Source organism: Chanos chanos, chromosome 15 (assembly GCF_902362185.1).
Source record: "Chanos chanos chromosome 15, fChaCha1.1, whole genome shotgun sequence".
Lineage (NCBI taxonomy): Eukaryota > Metazoa > Chordata > Actinopteri > Gonorynchiformes > Chanidae > Chanos > Chanos chanos.
In genome coordinates this window covers 7,564,283-7,580,047 of record NC_044509.1, presented here as the reverse complement: position 1 = coordinate 7,580,047, position 15,765 = coordinate 7,564,283, and the positions used below count along the sequence as shown (strand labels likewise).

The 15,765-nt window shown below is 42.9% G+C and overlaps 1 protein-coding gene across 1 annotated transcript; it reads right to left on the bottom strand.

Annotated features, from left to right (window-relative positions):
• Positions 1-1,074: 1,074 nt before the first annotated feature.
• On the bottom strand, positions 1,075-14,475 carry slc43a2b (solute carrier family 43 member 2b). Its single transcript, XM_030792747.1, has 14 exons — positions 14,385-14,475; positions 13,032-13,295; positions 8,842-9,115; positions 8,642-8,697; positions 8,313-8,389; positions 5,960-6,052; positions 5,635-5,768; positions 4,807-5,003; positions 4,461-4,604; positions 3,612-3,744; positions 3,273-3,405; positions 2,561-2,634; positions 2,282-2,405; positions 1,075-2,146 (listed from the first exon to the last, which is right to left on the bottom strand). The coding sequence occupies exons 2-14, from the start codon at positions 13,189-13,191 to the stop codon at positions 1,985-1,987; spliced, it is 1,761 nt and encodes a 586-aa protein (XP_030648607.1). The 5' UTR covers positions 13,192-13,295; positions 14,385-14,475; the 3' UTR covers positions 1,075-1,984.
• Between the last annotated feature and the right edge of the window lie 1,290 nt (positions 14,476-15,765).

Genomic DNA, 15,765 nt, shown 5'->3' with positions numbered 1-15,765 from the left:
AAGAACTGACAAATACATGATGAAAATAATAACCAAAGTCATGGTCTTTGTCATATGATTATTTATTATGCTATATCAGCATTAATGCCTCAGCAACACATGTCTGGAACAAAACAACATTATTGCTGTATTCCAGTAAAAGAATAAACTACCAGTGTAGTAAAAGCCTTCAAAACTGAAGTTTAACAAACACTGTAAGATTACAAAGACTTAAACAAAATAAATACAGAAAGAGAAACACATCTCTTTAAACTGCGAAACACGTAAAAGGTTATTTCTCTTCTCTCCAGATATCACAACCAATGCTAACAAAGCTTTCCCCGGTTATCACCATCCTCATCACAGAGATGTTTTCAGAGATGTTTAAAAAAAAATGCAAGTTTTCTAATAACTCTGAATATTACCACCGTGAAGGATTAAGGGAACCTCAATCCGATGCCTAGAATAGAAAGTGTCTCTTGTTATAATAAAAGTATAAACAGTAGGGGAGGGGGGGGGGGGATTCAAGGAGACTTTTAAGACACTAAGGTGGCAAAGTGCTGCAGTTCTCATGAAACACTTCAGCTTCAAAAATACCAAAATCAGTATTCAGTCACAAACCGCAAATCGTAATCAGCTCAGTAAAGCCACTTTTATGCGTGAACGTTCTGTGCATATCATTTAAATATAAAAATAAATACAAATTCACGGATATAAAAGTGGCTTTACCTTATGTGTGCCAAAGGAGGACTCTTAAATTATTCATTAAATTTTACATATCAGCACCAATGCTCTGCTTTTTACAGTATTTGACTGAATTTGATGTAAAAATTCAACAGTTCATACGTGATTCATACAAAAGATCACTGAGAGGTATAAAAGAGCGGCCTTGACGAAAAACAAAAAACAAAAACAGTATATATAGGGGCATGTGTGTGTTCATGTTTTGTCACGCTGTCTTTGCTGGTTACAGTATTTTCTCGTTTCTATGTCACCACCAGGGGGCGACAATATATATATATATATATATATATATGTGTGTGTGTGTGTGTATGTATATATATATATATATATATATATATATATATATATTTATGACCGTATCCATTTAAAATCGTCAGGTTCCAACGTACATACATTCTACCTACACCTGACTGCAGCGAACAGAAAAACGGTCAGTTTGTCACACTGGACTTCAGATTTTGTATGTTACTCTCCTTGACTGGGGCATCTTTAGTTGTCACAGTAGTCACACTTGTCCAAGAGCTCAAAAGTGTCACCCTGTATGACGTTACACATAGTGAGGCCTCAAAAGGTCAGAAAACTTTAAAAAATAAAAAAGTTTAAAGCATAAAAAGTCTCTGAGTACCTGTTAATTAAGGCATAAATTAAACTATGCTTTCCCTCCAACTTCCAGACAGGCTGACTGATTTGTTTGTGACAGTAAGACTTCAAAGTGGGAAAAGGTCTGAGAGACCAGATGGAATATTATCTGTGTTTAATATTACTTTCTGAGCTATAAATACCTTCCTGTGGTAAAACTGTGAGAGAGTTTAAATGTAATTCAATTGAATGGGCCTTTAAACTGGGTTCATCAAACCATTTCGTAATTTCAGGAAAAAAAAAACAAAACAAAAAGCTTGGTCCCAAACATTCTACATGTCATTATCATATACGTAAAGAACGTTTGAAGAACTGAGGAGAACATCCCCTTGGTGATGGAGTGGGACGCTGATTCCTTTTACCTGTCTGTTCTGTGTCTTTCTGTTTACAGCATTCTCTAAAGACACTATTTAAGGTCTAAGAGTAGTGTCAGTTTCCATGGCAACTCATCAGTTCAACAAACCTCTGAAAAAGAGGCAAAAATGTTTATATATATATGTTTTGTGTGTGTGTGTGTGTGTGTGTGTTTCTGCTTGTGTGAGTAAAGCTGAAGTGAAAGTTGTTGTGACACATTTCTTTCTATCTCTTAACAACGTCTCTCAGTCTCCACCGCGGTATCGCTTTAGACGAAGGCTTCAGGCTTGTCGGTTCCATTGATTTTCAGGTAGATCTTTGAGTCATTATCCCGTTCCTTCCTCTTGCGTTGTAGCTGTCTACGGAAACAGATCAGGTACAAGGGCAACAGGAAACCCAGCATACTGAGTGCCAGCAGACCCACGTTCACCTGCGATCACAGACACACACACACAGAGAATAGCGTGACTCAGTATTCAGGGCAAATTTATTACAAAACGTTAACATGTGTGTATATGCCTGTGTGTGTGTGTGTGTGTAAGTATACAGGAGTGTCCATTCATACCCAGAGTGGGTCTCCCTTCAATGGTCCCATCATAGCCATGAACAGAGGCTGCTGCAGCAGAGCGAACAGGGCACTGACCAGAGACTGCATACCCGTCAGACTGCCAAACTGAGAGGATGGGTACCTGTATACACACGACCCCCAACACAGCATCATCACAAACTGACCAATAGCAAACCACCATTCGTTACAACCCCCCATTATGAGTCACCGTCCGTTACATCCCCCCATTATGAGTCGTGATTAAAAGCACAGGAGTGATAATGACTATGAACTTACACAGCTGCGTAAAGCCCTCCAACGGCTGAATGAATGAACCCTCGAACTATGGTGTGAAGAACAAAAGAGAGCATCTGAAGGGAGAGACAGAGAAAGAAACTATTCAGCAGTTGTTTTTGGAGATAATTTAGAAGGTCAAATCAATTACAAAGTACCCAGTCAGCTCCAATATGTCTTGCAAATTACTGGAACATCCTATTCAGAAATGTTTTAATGCACTGCTTTTGTATTGTTTCTTAGAATAAAGGGAGTCCGAGCCACTTTCAGTTTGTTATGTCCTTTTTGTCCCCGACGCAATACAAAGAGCTGCAGAAAACATAGTGTAATAAATGTAATTTTGAACTCATTATATGTCTTTGAATTTGTGTAGCAATAGCGGTGTCCAATTAGAAGAAAGTCGGCTACACAGATAGATACTCACTAAGACACATACAGAGTTGAGTGGATTTTTTTTTTTTTTTTGTTCATGCTTTGTGAATCTCTGTGTCAAGCAAATTGCTTTTTAAAACCCTCGGGCCTGTCCACTTTTTTGTTTGCAATCTGCCAGCAATCACTTGCAATCCATCAGGTGTAATGTTTCAAAATTGAAGTTTCAAATATAGACCACTAGAGGGCGATTCTGCACAGCTAATCAGGCTTTCGTGTATTGGGGAATCAGCAGGTCAGATTGGCAGCGGCTTGGGACGGCGAGGTTAGTGACACCTGCACGCACCTGTAGAGGTAGGTTGGGGATAAGGCAGGTGACACCAAAGCCAACCAGCAGGATGTTGGTGAAAACGAAAGCCCTGGTAGCATTGGTCACTTTCTGGATCTGTTTGTCTCTGCGTTTAGGCTGGGGCTGGTCTCTGGCGAGCAGAAACAGTCGGGTTAAGATCGACAAAAAACAACATCATCTCTCTCTGTGTGGCATCTCACAGTTAGAAGCCATGGCTGTCTATTTCTGAAAACGGTGTTAAAACCGTCCTGATGTTTTGGTCAATATGTTGCGGTATATTGAGAAATCGATGCGATACTAATTCGGCCCTCTCGTCGTGTTAATAAACAGACTCACTTGTTGGTCTCTTTCTCGTCGGACTCCCCATCATCACAATCCTTCAGTTTCCAGTCCATGATCTGACCAATGACTGGCGTTGTCATAAGGCACAACAGCTGCATCACACCAAATATGGAAGAGTACAGACTGACTGTGGGTAGCAGAGAGAGAGAAAGAGAGAGAGAGAGAGTTATTTAACAGTCTAATGTATAACATGCCAAGTTAGTTAGTAACTACTCTAGTTATTAACTATTAACTAGATTTGCTGCCATCACTCTAAGGCCTTGTTCTTTTTTTTATGCCAGGGGCGCTGGGGAGACGCACAGGGGAACGGCGGTTGAGTTATGCGTGAGCGGCCGCGAGTGCGTCCTGTACTAATCAAGGTTAAACATGCTATATTAGCAACTAAAAGGACAAAGTCCTGTTCATGCTAATACTACCACACGCCACACAGATTCTTACCCATTTCCCTCCTCTCAACTGCATGCACAGTTAGAGGAAGAGAGGATAAAAACAGGAAAGGAGACAGATAAGACAAACAAGAGAGAGAGAAAGAGAGGACAAACTTTAAATGTACAAACTGTATCAATTTTACAATTTGAACAAACTCAAGGCCAGAGAGAATACTCCAAAAATGACTGTCGTTTTATAAACTTGTATCATGTCTTAAATAGATAAACACACGAGAACACAAGAAGTATCTATAAATTTGGACAAACACTCATTCAGTCTCTCTCAGACACGTACACAAATATCCACTCTCCCACACACACACACACGCACGCGCCCGCACTTGCACATGCACACAGACACACACACATAAACGCACACACACACACACTCGTGCACGCACACACACACACACACCTGTGTTAAGATCTCCTCCGCTGAGAGACTCCAGTATGTTGTTCATGGCCCCCATATAAAAGATAAGGCGTAGCTGGGTGATGCACATGGTGACCAGACTCAGGATAAAGAGAGGGCTGGAAATACTCTGCAAGAAGGTCTGAGCTGGAAAACACACCAAGGAGAAAAAAAAATGTTTACTTCCAGAACCGCTACTCACTTACCACATTATCCAAAAAGTCACATTACCCACCCGTTAACTCTGTGAGTGGTATCAGTTTGGAACCGTGGCCACAAAGTTGTATAAACACTATCAAAACTCATTAGGCCAACGTTGTGTAAATGTTACTTGGATGTTGCCTCTTACTTTCTTCCTTGGTCTTGCACTGTACTTCCAGGTCCATGGTCGATAAGCAGAGTTTATGACCCTCCTTGGTGGCCAGTTCTTTCTGCTTGAGAGAGTTCCCTACACTCAGGCGCTTGCCCACTGTGGTCACCTGCTTGTAAAACTGCTTCCCTGTGATCTTGTGGTCGAAACCGAGCCAGCTGAACTTGATCTTCACACTAGGCAAAGAAAACAAGGAGGGGGGTGGGGTGGGGGGTCAGAATGTGAGTCAGCATTCAGAACAACTCCGGTGAGCGTTACTCTGGCTTTTTAAGTACCATTTAAAAATGGTTGCATAAGTGAGTTTAAAGTGTGTACACGTGTTTGAGTTTGTTGGTGTGATTGAGTTTGTGTGTGTGTGTGTGTGTGTGTGCGTGCATGAAAGAGAGAGGCAGAGAAAGAGAGAGAGAGAGAGAGAGAGAGGGAGAGAGAGAGAGAGAGACTTGTTTTGTTATGGGACCAGCCACAGGGCATTCTAGAAACTCTGGTGTAAACATTCTTTTTCTTCTCAGAAAGGCATTTGTACATGGCCAGAATGTACACAGTGATATCTTACAGCAGATTTTAGGCATTGCCTTTCAAAGGACACGTATCTGACACCTGGTTTCACTAGATTTACATGTATGGGAAATGGATTAATCCACAAAAGAATTTCCGATCGGTTATGTTCTTTCTGCTTTATGCATTAATCCCCCGTGTCCTTTTCATGAGATAAATGAAGTGGAACATATTTTCTTCACTGTGCTTGCTTGTGTTCACGCGGTACATAAGCTCTGTGTGTGTGTGTGTGTGTGTGTGTGTGTTTCTTACGTGTAGTCCATGTCCTCGGGTCCAGGGAAAGGTTCCAGCGGCCAGTTGAAGAAGCAGTTGAGGAAGACGAGCCCGGCACAACCAGCCCAGACCAGCAGGATGGTGATGAAGGTTATACCCAGATCATAGATCACCTGAGAGAACAGTCATCAACGTCATAAAACACTGCTCTGTTCTAACATACAGTTTAAAAAAAAACAAACCCCCGATGAACTGAATCTGTCTTATTATACAACAGCCATCGAGTAATCTTCTAAAAGCATTCAGAATGAGTTAGAGATTAGGATATATGCATTGTGATGAGTGTTTGGGAAGGTTTCTGTACCTTGACACCGGGGAAGGTAACAGCTGAGGAAGCATATGAGCCAATCATAAGGGCAATAAACGTGGAACGGAGGTCACCAAACATGTTCGGCAGCTAGACGGACAAACGAAAGAAAAAACATCAGTGAGACCCTCTTAGCTTAAGATTTTTTTTCTTTTTTTTTTCTTTTTTTGTCTTCGGTCTGATTTGGAACCACCGTGGACTTTTTCCCTCTTTCTTTTCTTTTCTTTTCTTTTTTTTTTTGTAACAGTGTGTTGAGTGACTGTGGCTGGTAGTGACCAGAAAGTTTGGGAAAAAAGATTAGAGCACTCAGGACACAGAGAGACCCCAAAAAAAAAAAAAAAACATGACAGGCAATTAAAAAAAAAAAAAAAGAACAGCAAAAACAACTCAGTTCAAGGGCACAGACTGTAAGAGAGTGTCGTTGGAGCATGCAAACAAAACGCATTCTTCGGGGGGGGGGGGGGAAGGGGGGGGTTGAAGGGGTGGTTTCTGTCTATCAAACTAAGGTCGGCCGTTTATCGCCGAAGGTTTTCTGTGAGAAAGTCTCTCTGACTAACTGTTTTTCTCTCTCTCCTTCTCTCCCTTCTTCCCCTTCTTCTCGTTGACACGGCGAATAAAAAAACAGGAATGTTACAAATAAAAACAGGAGCGATCTATCTCGGACCCATAAAAGACCAATAATTCTGTCCTGCATTCATCACTGTTCTAATTGGGCTTTAGACAGAGAGGAGTGGCCCACTGTAATCATGGCTTTTCAGTCCACAACTGGTTGAGCAATAACAAGTGTGTCATTACATAAGCGTGGATCTCTGAATGTGTGTATTAATGAGTCTCAAATGAATACGAACAAAGACTTCAGTTCTGTGCACTACATAACCCTGATGTGTCGATGAAAACAGCTTTATGTTAGCTTGCTAACTCACGTTAGCTTGTTGACATACCAGAGGCATTGAGAGCGGGTGAGGTACGGGTCTCGTCTTGTACAGAGCAGGAAAAAAATGGGGTCACAGGTCACTGGTGGACCAATACACGGCTTTAAAAAAAAAATCATTTTGCGTTCTGAATAAACGGAATTTCTTGTTGGTGCTGACTTCAGAGGTGAAGTATCTAAGTTCAAGGTTACAGAACTCCTCAGACGAGCGTTTAAAGAGCCATGTCTGCAGGCTATTCTCACTGGGTCAGCGTTTCAGCTATTACACCATCATGTTCCAACTGTTCCCTCCATCAAAGCCATGAAACAACTCAGCAGGAAAAAAAGAGAAATGAGAGCTGGAGATGAGCCTAATGATTAACCTGCAGTGAGTGGCCATATGGGGAGAGAATGAGAGAGAAAAGAGAGAGAGAGAGAGAGAGAGAGAAACAGAGGGACAGAGACAGAGACAGAGAGAAAGGGAAAGAGAAAGAGAAAGAGAGAGACAGAGAGAGAGAGAGAGTGTGAGAGAGAGAGAGAGAGAGAGAGAGAGAGAGAGAGGTGTCCGAATCCCATGTGACAAAAGTAAAAAAATGTAGAGAGGAAATGGAAAGGAGAAGAGAGACAACGTGACGCATGTGAAGTAAAAAGGCCAGCTAACACCCTACTGACTGTTACAGGAATGAATAAGAATGGTTTTGGAGTTTTTCAGAGAATTTCTGAGAATTTGTAGTTAATCACAGTCTCTCTCTGTCTGTGTCTCTCTCTCTCTCTCTCTCTGTATGTGTTTGTTGTGCGTGCGTGTGTGTGTGCCCGCGTGCGGGTGTCTGTGTGTGTGTGTGTGTGTGTATCCGTATGCCACTCAGAGAGTCTGCTCTTTCTTTATTGCGCCCTGTTGAGATAAACAAGTTCCAGGGAGGGAACTCTCTAGCAAAAAATAATGACTCCCCCTCTCTCTTTCATTCTCTCCTCTCTCTCCTATTCTTCCCGTTCTCCCTTTCTCTTGAGCCCGGAGTGTCGTCCCCTTGTCTGTCGGGACACAAAGTGCCTAGAGAACGGCCAAAACGAGCTGAGGATGGAGGAGGTGGGGCAGAGTGCCAAAGGCCCAGGGCAGCGAGGGCAGAGAGGAGAGCCCGGGCAGCCGGGCAGAGGACGGGCATAGAAAGAACACTTGTGTGTGCTGAGAGGGAGGAAAAATGCAGGAGAAGAGAACTGACGAATAATGACGTTAACAAGGCCAGTGACTATTGAGACAAGCTGGAAGAAAGCAGAGGGCTTTGTAAATGATGTATATTGTCGAATGAATACAGAGTTGGGGAGCAGCGGACGCGGGCAAATGATTTAGCCGTGAGGAAATATAGTTGTACAGATGTGAGTACACAGAGCATGTAGGCATGTATGTGTGTATGAACACACACACACACACACACACACACTCACCGTAAGTGAGGTGAAGGTCATACACATTCCTCCAAAGCCGTTAAACGTCAGTGCGATGAAGATGAGCACAGACAGTTCTGTAAAGAACACACAAGCACACACATTCACACATGCCCTGCATGATACCATATCTCATATGTTTATAGATATGTCCATAATGTGCTACACAAGACTAAATAAATAAAATATATCAATACACACACACACACACTCTCTCTCTCTCTTTCTTTCACTCTCTCTCTCCATCTTTCACTTGCTCACAGGTAACCAACATGTATAAAAGCTACAAGGCTATACAAGCTATTGAGCAAGACTGAATAGATTCGTACCATTTGGGTTATATGCTCCGTAAGCAATCAGGATACAGGAGAAGGAAAAGCAAGCACTGCAACCAAACACAGAACAGTCAGAATCCTCTTTGTTTTCAGACCAGCACTTAACAAAGTCCCAGACCAGCACTTAATTCTAATCCCATGTCTCACCCACATACCGTACCTAAATGTTCTGTCTGGGTTTAAGAGAGACTGACCTGCCGAGAAGCCGGAGTTTCCGGGGGCCGTACTTGTCCATGACGATACCCAGGGGAAGGGTGATGGCGCTGAGCAGGAAGGAGCCCACGGTGAAGGCCAAGTTCAGCATCTCGTCCTGTTCCTTACATATGAGCCATCCGTTCATGCGGTTGTGGTCTTCGGCCCGGACCAGTGGGACCACCTCCACGCCGTCCTGCGACCCAAACTCGTCAAAGTAGTCCGCCTCGGTCGGATGGACTTCCGGTGAGGAGAGGTTCAGCGTGGAGCTATTGGCTGCATGAGAAAGAGAGAAAGAGAGAAAGAGAGAGAGAGAGATGTAAGTCAAGAGAAACTGCCTAAGAAGAAAAAAAAAACCCACTAATCAGCATGTCAAACCTTTACAACATCACATGATTTAAAATCGGTTAGTCAATGACTATTAGTAGACTTTTCCCCTTCTCTTGACTTTTTCCCTTCCTCAGATGCTTTCGTGCATGTTTTTTTTTTTCTGCTGACATGAATGAAACCCACCAGAACGTAGCGGGGCAGCTAAGTGGGAAAAGTAGTAAGGTCACGCAAGGACAGCAGAATTTAATTCAGGGAAGGGGTGGGGGGGGGTGGGGTGGGGGTGCTGGAAAACAAGAATGATTGAGTCACGTGATGTTTTTACAACATCGAGTCGCTGCAATCTTAGAACCCCAGTGCCAAGGCAAGACCAGCGTGTTCACGGCACCTGGACACACAACTGCCGCACGTGGTGCTACCCCAAGTCTCTAAAGTGACCTCTACTGAACTCTAACAAACACTCAGCACGCGCACACACACACACACACACACACAGACACATGCACATGCCCATGCACCTTGGCCTTGACCACAGGAGACACACATAGAAGGAAAGACAGAAACCTGACTTATTGAAATGACAAAAGTTTCTGACATACAGTTGATTGTAGATGGAAGTAAAATAAATCAAAGGATCATTTGGGGAACTCCACAGCACAGAAATATGTGACATTTACGTCACTTCAATTCAGTTCCGCTGACCAGAACATCAGCTGTTTAAACCTGCTGACCCAAGAGAGACAGGCGTCAGAACAAATGGTCGATTTTATGGATATGTGATATGGCTTGATTGAGAGATAGTATAGATTGTCGTAAATTGGACCTTTGGCCTGTAACAGTGGGGAATCTGCCTGACAGGAGTGTAATAAAAGAGTCTAGATAAGGACATGAGAGAGAAAGAACTAAATGGCTTTATCGCTATCATCCAGCGCGAGAACAAAGTTTATGAATGAACTTTTGGACTGTTACGTAAGCCAAATTTCATGTGGATTTTCCTCATTTCTCTGTTCCTAATAACGCCGTATGGACACTGACTCCAGCTGACGCAGGGTTCTTCCTCGGGAAAGATCTCTGATGTGTCAGCACATTGGCTACCTGCGCTCTGATTAGCCCCGCGAACGTGACCTGGTACAGAACAGGTTTTCTTGTGTGGAGCTGAGAGATAAGAAAGAAATGTTGGGTGACTTCTCATTTGATCAGATAGGGCGCTGGTTCTTATATTTATCAATGCCAGTACCCTGTAGCTAACTGTATGACAGTAAAATTAATTATCTGATAAACAACAATAGTAATGAGAACAGTTAGCTACAATAACCGCTAGTTAAAATAACAAAGGTAAAATAACAATTACTAATGCTTTACAAAGGAAAGGCATGGAGGGAGGGCATGGTGTAAAGGAGAGAGAGAGAGAGAGAGAGAGAGAGAGAGATGAGCTCCTTGTGCATATTCACACTGCCCTCCAAACAACAACTTGTCATCTTGCTGCTAAGTGCTGGCTGATGTGTTGGTTGGAGGCTTACGGACAAGTGAGTGTGTCATCTGCTGAATCATGCCAGAGACGGCAGGATGGAGGATGTTCCATCACCTCACACATCCTAACATGTGCCTGTCGACACGGGGCCGACGGCGGAGGGGCCACGAGTCGTGCCCCCCTGCAGAATTCTCATTGACGCCTTTTGCACCCAGACGCTAAGAGTCTCTTAGAAAACCACGCTCCTCCCATGACACGTCGAGGGGCTTTTTTTGGGAGATCTGGGACAGTACGGGGGGGTGCGGAGCAGTCCGCCCTGACCTCATTCTGGTTCCGTACCGTCCTGCGGATTCTCGTTTGGTTCGTGTTACACATACAAGGGAACGCTTCAGAGCTGAGTCACAGACCAGGTTCTAAAACCTCTCATGGATATGTCAACTCAGGCTCTGCCTACACAGGACTGATTAAAAAAAAAAAAAAAAAGTTTGGCAAAGAGCTAACACTATCAGCAGACACACCTCAGGAGATAACACACGGATCTTCTCAGCACAAAAAAAAAAAAAAAAAAAAAAAATCAGGTCGACTGTATAGAGGGAGGATATAAAGATGATGGAGAGATAGACAGATAGAGAACAGAAGAGAAAAGAAAACGTTATCTCTGTCAGTATGGCACAATGTACTTTTGGGTAATCTCTGCTCATTCCCGTCGTATGTTACCACCTTCTGACAAAGTTCATGTTAAAATTCTGCTGACGTGCAGTTGCTGATGCTAGAGCGACCCTACACTTTGGTGACTGTGTCTCTTTTCATTTCAGCTTATTACAGGAGACAGTGACTTAAACACGTGAGTAGTTCCCTTTTTTTTAACATTTCTACCCCCCCCCCCCCCCCCCCCCCCCAAAAAAAATCCTGTTCAGTACAAGCAATACAATAAAATAATATAATTTATTGGGCATTGCCGTAGTGATACGGAGAGGCATAAATCTATTAAATGGGATAAATGTGAAGAAAAGTGATGTGAAAGCAGGGCAGGGTGAAGCGGAGAGAACAGAAGAGAGGAGGAGGGTAGTGCAACTGCTGAGGCTGCCCTTTTCCTTAGCAGGGGGAGTATGTTTGCCGGATTTGATAAAGCGTGAGGAACAGACGACGAGTGAGACCATCGCACGCGTACGCAGACGCACACGCAAACACACACACACACACACACACACTCCCTTTACAGACTGCTCATGCAGTGTAAGCATAAAGTCTGTGCGCCATCTGACTGTCTGTTTGTCTACCTAGTTCGTCATTCGGAAAGCTCTGTGCAGTTAACTTACACCATCTCAGACCTCGTCCTGTCTGCTTTCAGCTTTATCTTTCACAGTGATCTCAAAACCTTCAACTTTCTCTTCTGCTTTTTTTGTGGACCTGCTGTTTGTTTCTATGGCTCTGATGGCCCTATTACATCACAGCGACCTGATTAATCGAGCGGTAACAGTCCTCAGTTTCTACTGACGTGAACACTTTTAAATAACACAGTAACTAAATGAAGAGATTCGGGCATTCAGGACCACTGATAGAGCGTTATAAACGGTGGTTTTCACTCTTATCTGTCAGGACAATGAGCCTCCTTCGATTTCCATTCATCAACATGGGGGGAAAAAAAAGGCCCTCACATTCTTTCTTTTATTTGCTTCGCTGGGTCTCGGTGTCTCAGTCATTTATATTCAAACTCTTCCGTTTGGACACATACAAAGGGTCTAATCAGGTACAGATAGAATAAACTCAGCCCTTTGTGGTTCCCACTGAGTCACTCTATGAATCAATAGTTCAGTCAATTAATCTATCATGGTATAATCAATGAGTCTGAGCCTGTCTGAGGGTAAGTTGTTAGGCAACTGCCCATTAAATGGTTCTTAAATAGCTGTTAAGCCATGAGTAAGCGATGGTGCATGTTCTTTAAGATATTAGGTGTCGCTCTGCAGTTTAACGACCCGTCCCCCGCAGGAGTCTCGATTCATACACAAGGGCCGTCCTGACGTCTGGTTCCTATGAATGAGGCTTTGATTAAACAGTGATTTAATGAGATCAGGGCATGAGACCGCGCTTACGGGGGTCCGCTGGGAGGATGTGTCATTCCTGCTCTGTACTCGGACACCGCACAAAGGCCCATTGCTGCGCTTTTGCTCTTGGGTGCCTCTGGTTACACCGCATTAAAAACGTTTGTCCAAGGTAACGCACAATGACCGTCAAAGATGTTTTTCAAGTCCAAGATAATGGTTGTCCAAGGCCAAATAATATACGTCCCGAAAACAGTCTCTCTCCTCAAAGTTCACACACACACACACACACACACAAAGCCTGTTTAATTTACATGTGTCCGTGCAAGTGACCTAAGGGCGGAACTCTTACCGTTTTCCATGCAGAGGTAGGAATAGAAGCCCTCAGACTTGAGCATGATGAGCAGAGATCCCCAGCCCAGCAGGACGGCGGAGAAAAGCAGATTCTCGATGATGGCTGTTACCGCCATCCACCAGCGGCGAGCGAATGCAGTGGCCAGAGTGGGAGCCATGGTGAGGGAGAGAACAGGGGGGAGAAGCTTAAAGCCTGGGAGGAAAGAGGGCTGTGGAGTTCAGAGAGATGTGTAGTAGATGGATCCTCACAAGATCCTTGAGTCTGGGAAGAAGAAGAGAGAGAGAGAGAGAGAGAGAGAGAGGTAGAGTTTTGGTCACAATTTCCATAGGAAATACAACAGATATCTTTTATGTCTCAATACAAACAGGGTCATTGAATCAGGGTTATGATGTTCAGAAGTCGTTTTGCTTTTCTAGCAAATCTTGACAGTATGAGTAAGAGGGCAGAGTTATAAAGCTCTACAGTAAGATGCACACAGTCACAACATAACTAACTTTCCTCTGCTTGGTTGGCTCATTTGCATGGACACCACTGAAACTGAGTGACCAGTGGAAAGTGGAAGGTGGAGGGGACTTAAACCACCAGATAACCAGTTTTTTCCAGATAATAGATTCATGCATTTTTTAGACCCTGGTTACCACAGAACATTTTAACAACTAATGACAGAAGGACATCTAGCACAAAAGGAGTTGAACTGGTCTTTGTGAAAGGCAGAGGGCACATTAAAATAAGCGCATTTCAAGGGACAGGGGTGAATGACTAATTTACAAGCCAAAAATATTCAAATACACTGAGTTAACACTACAGTGAGACAACAGATAACTTTTTTACAACTTTGGATTTACGCTTTTATTACCAAGAAAGCCAACACACACACACAAAAAACACTTTCTGAACAATTTAACAATTCAGCCTAAACTTGTAAACCTTTCACCTGGTAAGCAGACAGCTGATGGGAAAATTCTAACAATTGTATGTATGAGGTAACCCACAACCCAGGTCAATCACCTTAATGTTACATCTAATATCCAGAATGCCTGCAGATGTAATTATTATGAAAATTGCTTATCTGCTTCTATTCTCACCTTTTTAATCCCAGCTGAAATCATGCAAGTGTCTCTGAGATCAAACGGCCATTCAGACATCAAAAAACCCATATTCTGTCATTTTCTTTAGAGAAAGGCTATCTCTGCAGTTGTAAGTAACAAATGCTCCAGACACTGAACAGTGTCTTCATTTAACAATGAAATTTCCATCAAGTTGTAACAATGAGTGCAGAGTGTGTGTGTGTGTGTGTCTGTGTGTGTCAACGTGTGTTTTTGTGTATTCTACTACAGACAATTCACATACCTGTGTCACTGACGGCGAAGCCCCCAGGCACTCAAATCCTCCACCTCAGAAGTTGGTGAGTGATGGTGAGACGTGTCTCCCCTCGCAGCACTCGGTCGCACACTGTGAAGGACCCTCCCTGTCCTGACGCTCCTTTTTTATAGGGAAACGGAGCTGTGCAAAACAGCAGCGCGTTTCTATTGGCTTTCTGTTGCGGCTGAATAGGTCACATCCAATCAACTAAGAGCTCTATCTAAGATTAATATTCAGAGGCTGATCACAGGTAATCAGTTGAATGCGGCGACGAAGCTCGCCATGTACTCTTTAGTGGACCTTTGGTCAAGTTATAATGGTGAGGTCAGTTAAGAATTTTGAAAAATTATAACTGAGACATTAAGATCGAAAATTTCTTATAACTATGAAAAACACATGGATGTGACTTAAACTGGCATACTGGGCAATCCATTTATTAGACATAGATGTTCTGAAGAAGCTCCGTGATTATGCACTGAACACTTCATTAACACTTATGCATTGACTATTTTGACGATTACGATTTGAAATGTTGGGGAGGAACTCACTGGTATCTTTTACTGTCCCTCATTTATTAACCCATGGCTGTTTTCTTTACATCTATATTTACTCAAATAAAATTTTACCTGCATATAAATCATTCATTTTTAAGCTTTACCTAATGTCCTATTTCTTCTCAGTTTCACAAGCTTACAGGAGGTCTCATCTAGGTTATAAACACCGTGTCACTGAAAATTGCAAAATCCGCGATGCAAGAAAAACAAAAACAAGAAAACGCCTTGCGTCACAATTCAAAAGTCAAAAACAATTCTAATCACCGGTCTGATCCTCTGCGTTTGCAGAAAAGTGGCTGCGTGCGTGAACCTGACTAAACTCAGTCGACACTGAGCGCTCGCTCAACAAGTATCCATGAGTCGGCAGAAAGTTTTATTAGTCTTTCGAGGAGCAATAAAAAGGCCGGTTTTCGGAATTGCAAAATGGTCACTTTAGTGACAAGATATGTCGAATTGTAATTGAGGTCATTTTTCTGGAGCGGCAGCTCGACCGCACATGACGGAGCAACGGTGTTACTATTTGGAATGTTCTGTCAAGGTGGTGCGGAACTTAACGCTATAGATATGGATAATAATTCCAAGCAGCCTACGTCTCAGGACAAACACGAATGGATCTTAACTTATTTGAATATTCTTTCCACTGTAGGCCTACTTCTTTAATAAAGTCTTTGTCATTACCGTCGATGGTACAACATATATAACCGATCAGTTTCCGCAATTCGATTAGACCATCCGAAAAGTAACGTTCAGGTCCAATTTACTCAGCAGTGTAACCAAATTTTTTATTTGCTCTGTTTAGATTTCAGATTAAAGTT

Bases quoted from the DNA above. Each gene is read 5' to 3' on its own strand.
- slc43a2b (XM_030792747.1), bottom strand. From the start codon at position 13,191: ATGGCTCCCACTCTGGCCACTGCATTCGCTCGCCGCTGGTGGATGGCG. The intron at 6,053-8,312 runs GTGAGTGTGTGT...TTGTCCGTCTAG, and splicing joins TGACCTTCACCTCACTTACG to CTGCCGAACATGTTTGGTGA. The intron at 3,406-3,611 runs GTGAGTCTGTTT...TCTGCTCGCCAG, and splicing joins GACGAGAAAGAGACCAACAA to AGACCAGCCCCAGCCTAAAC.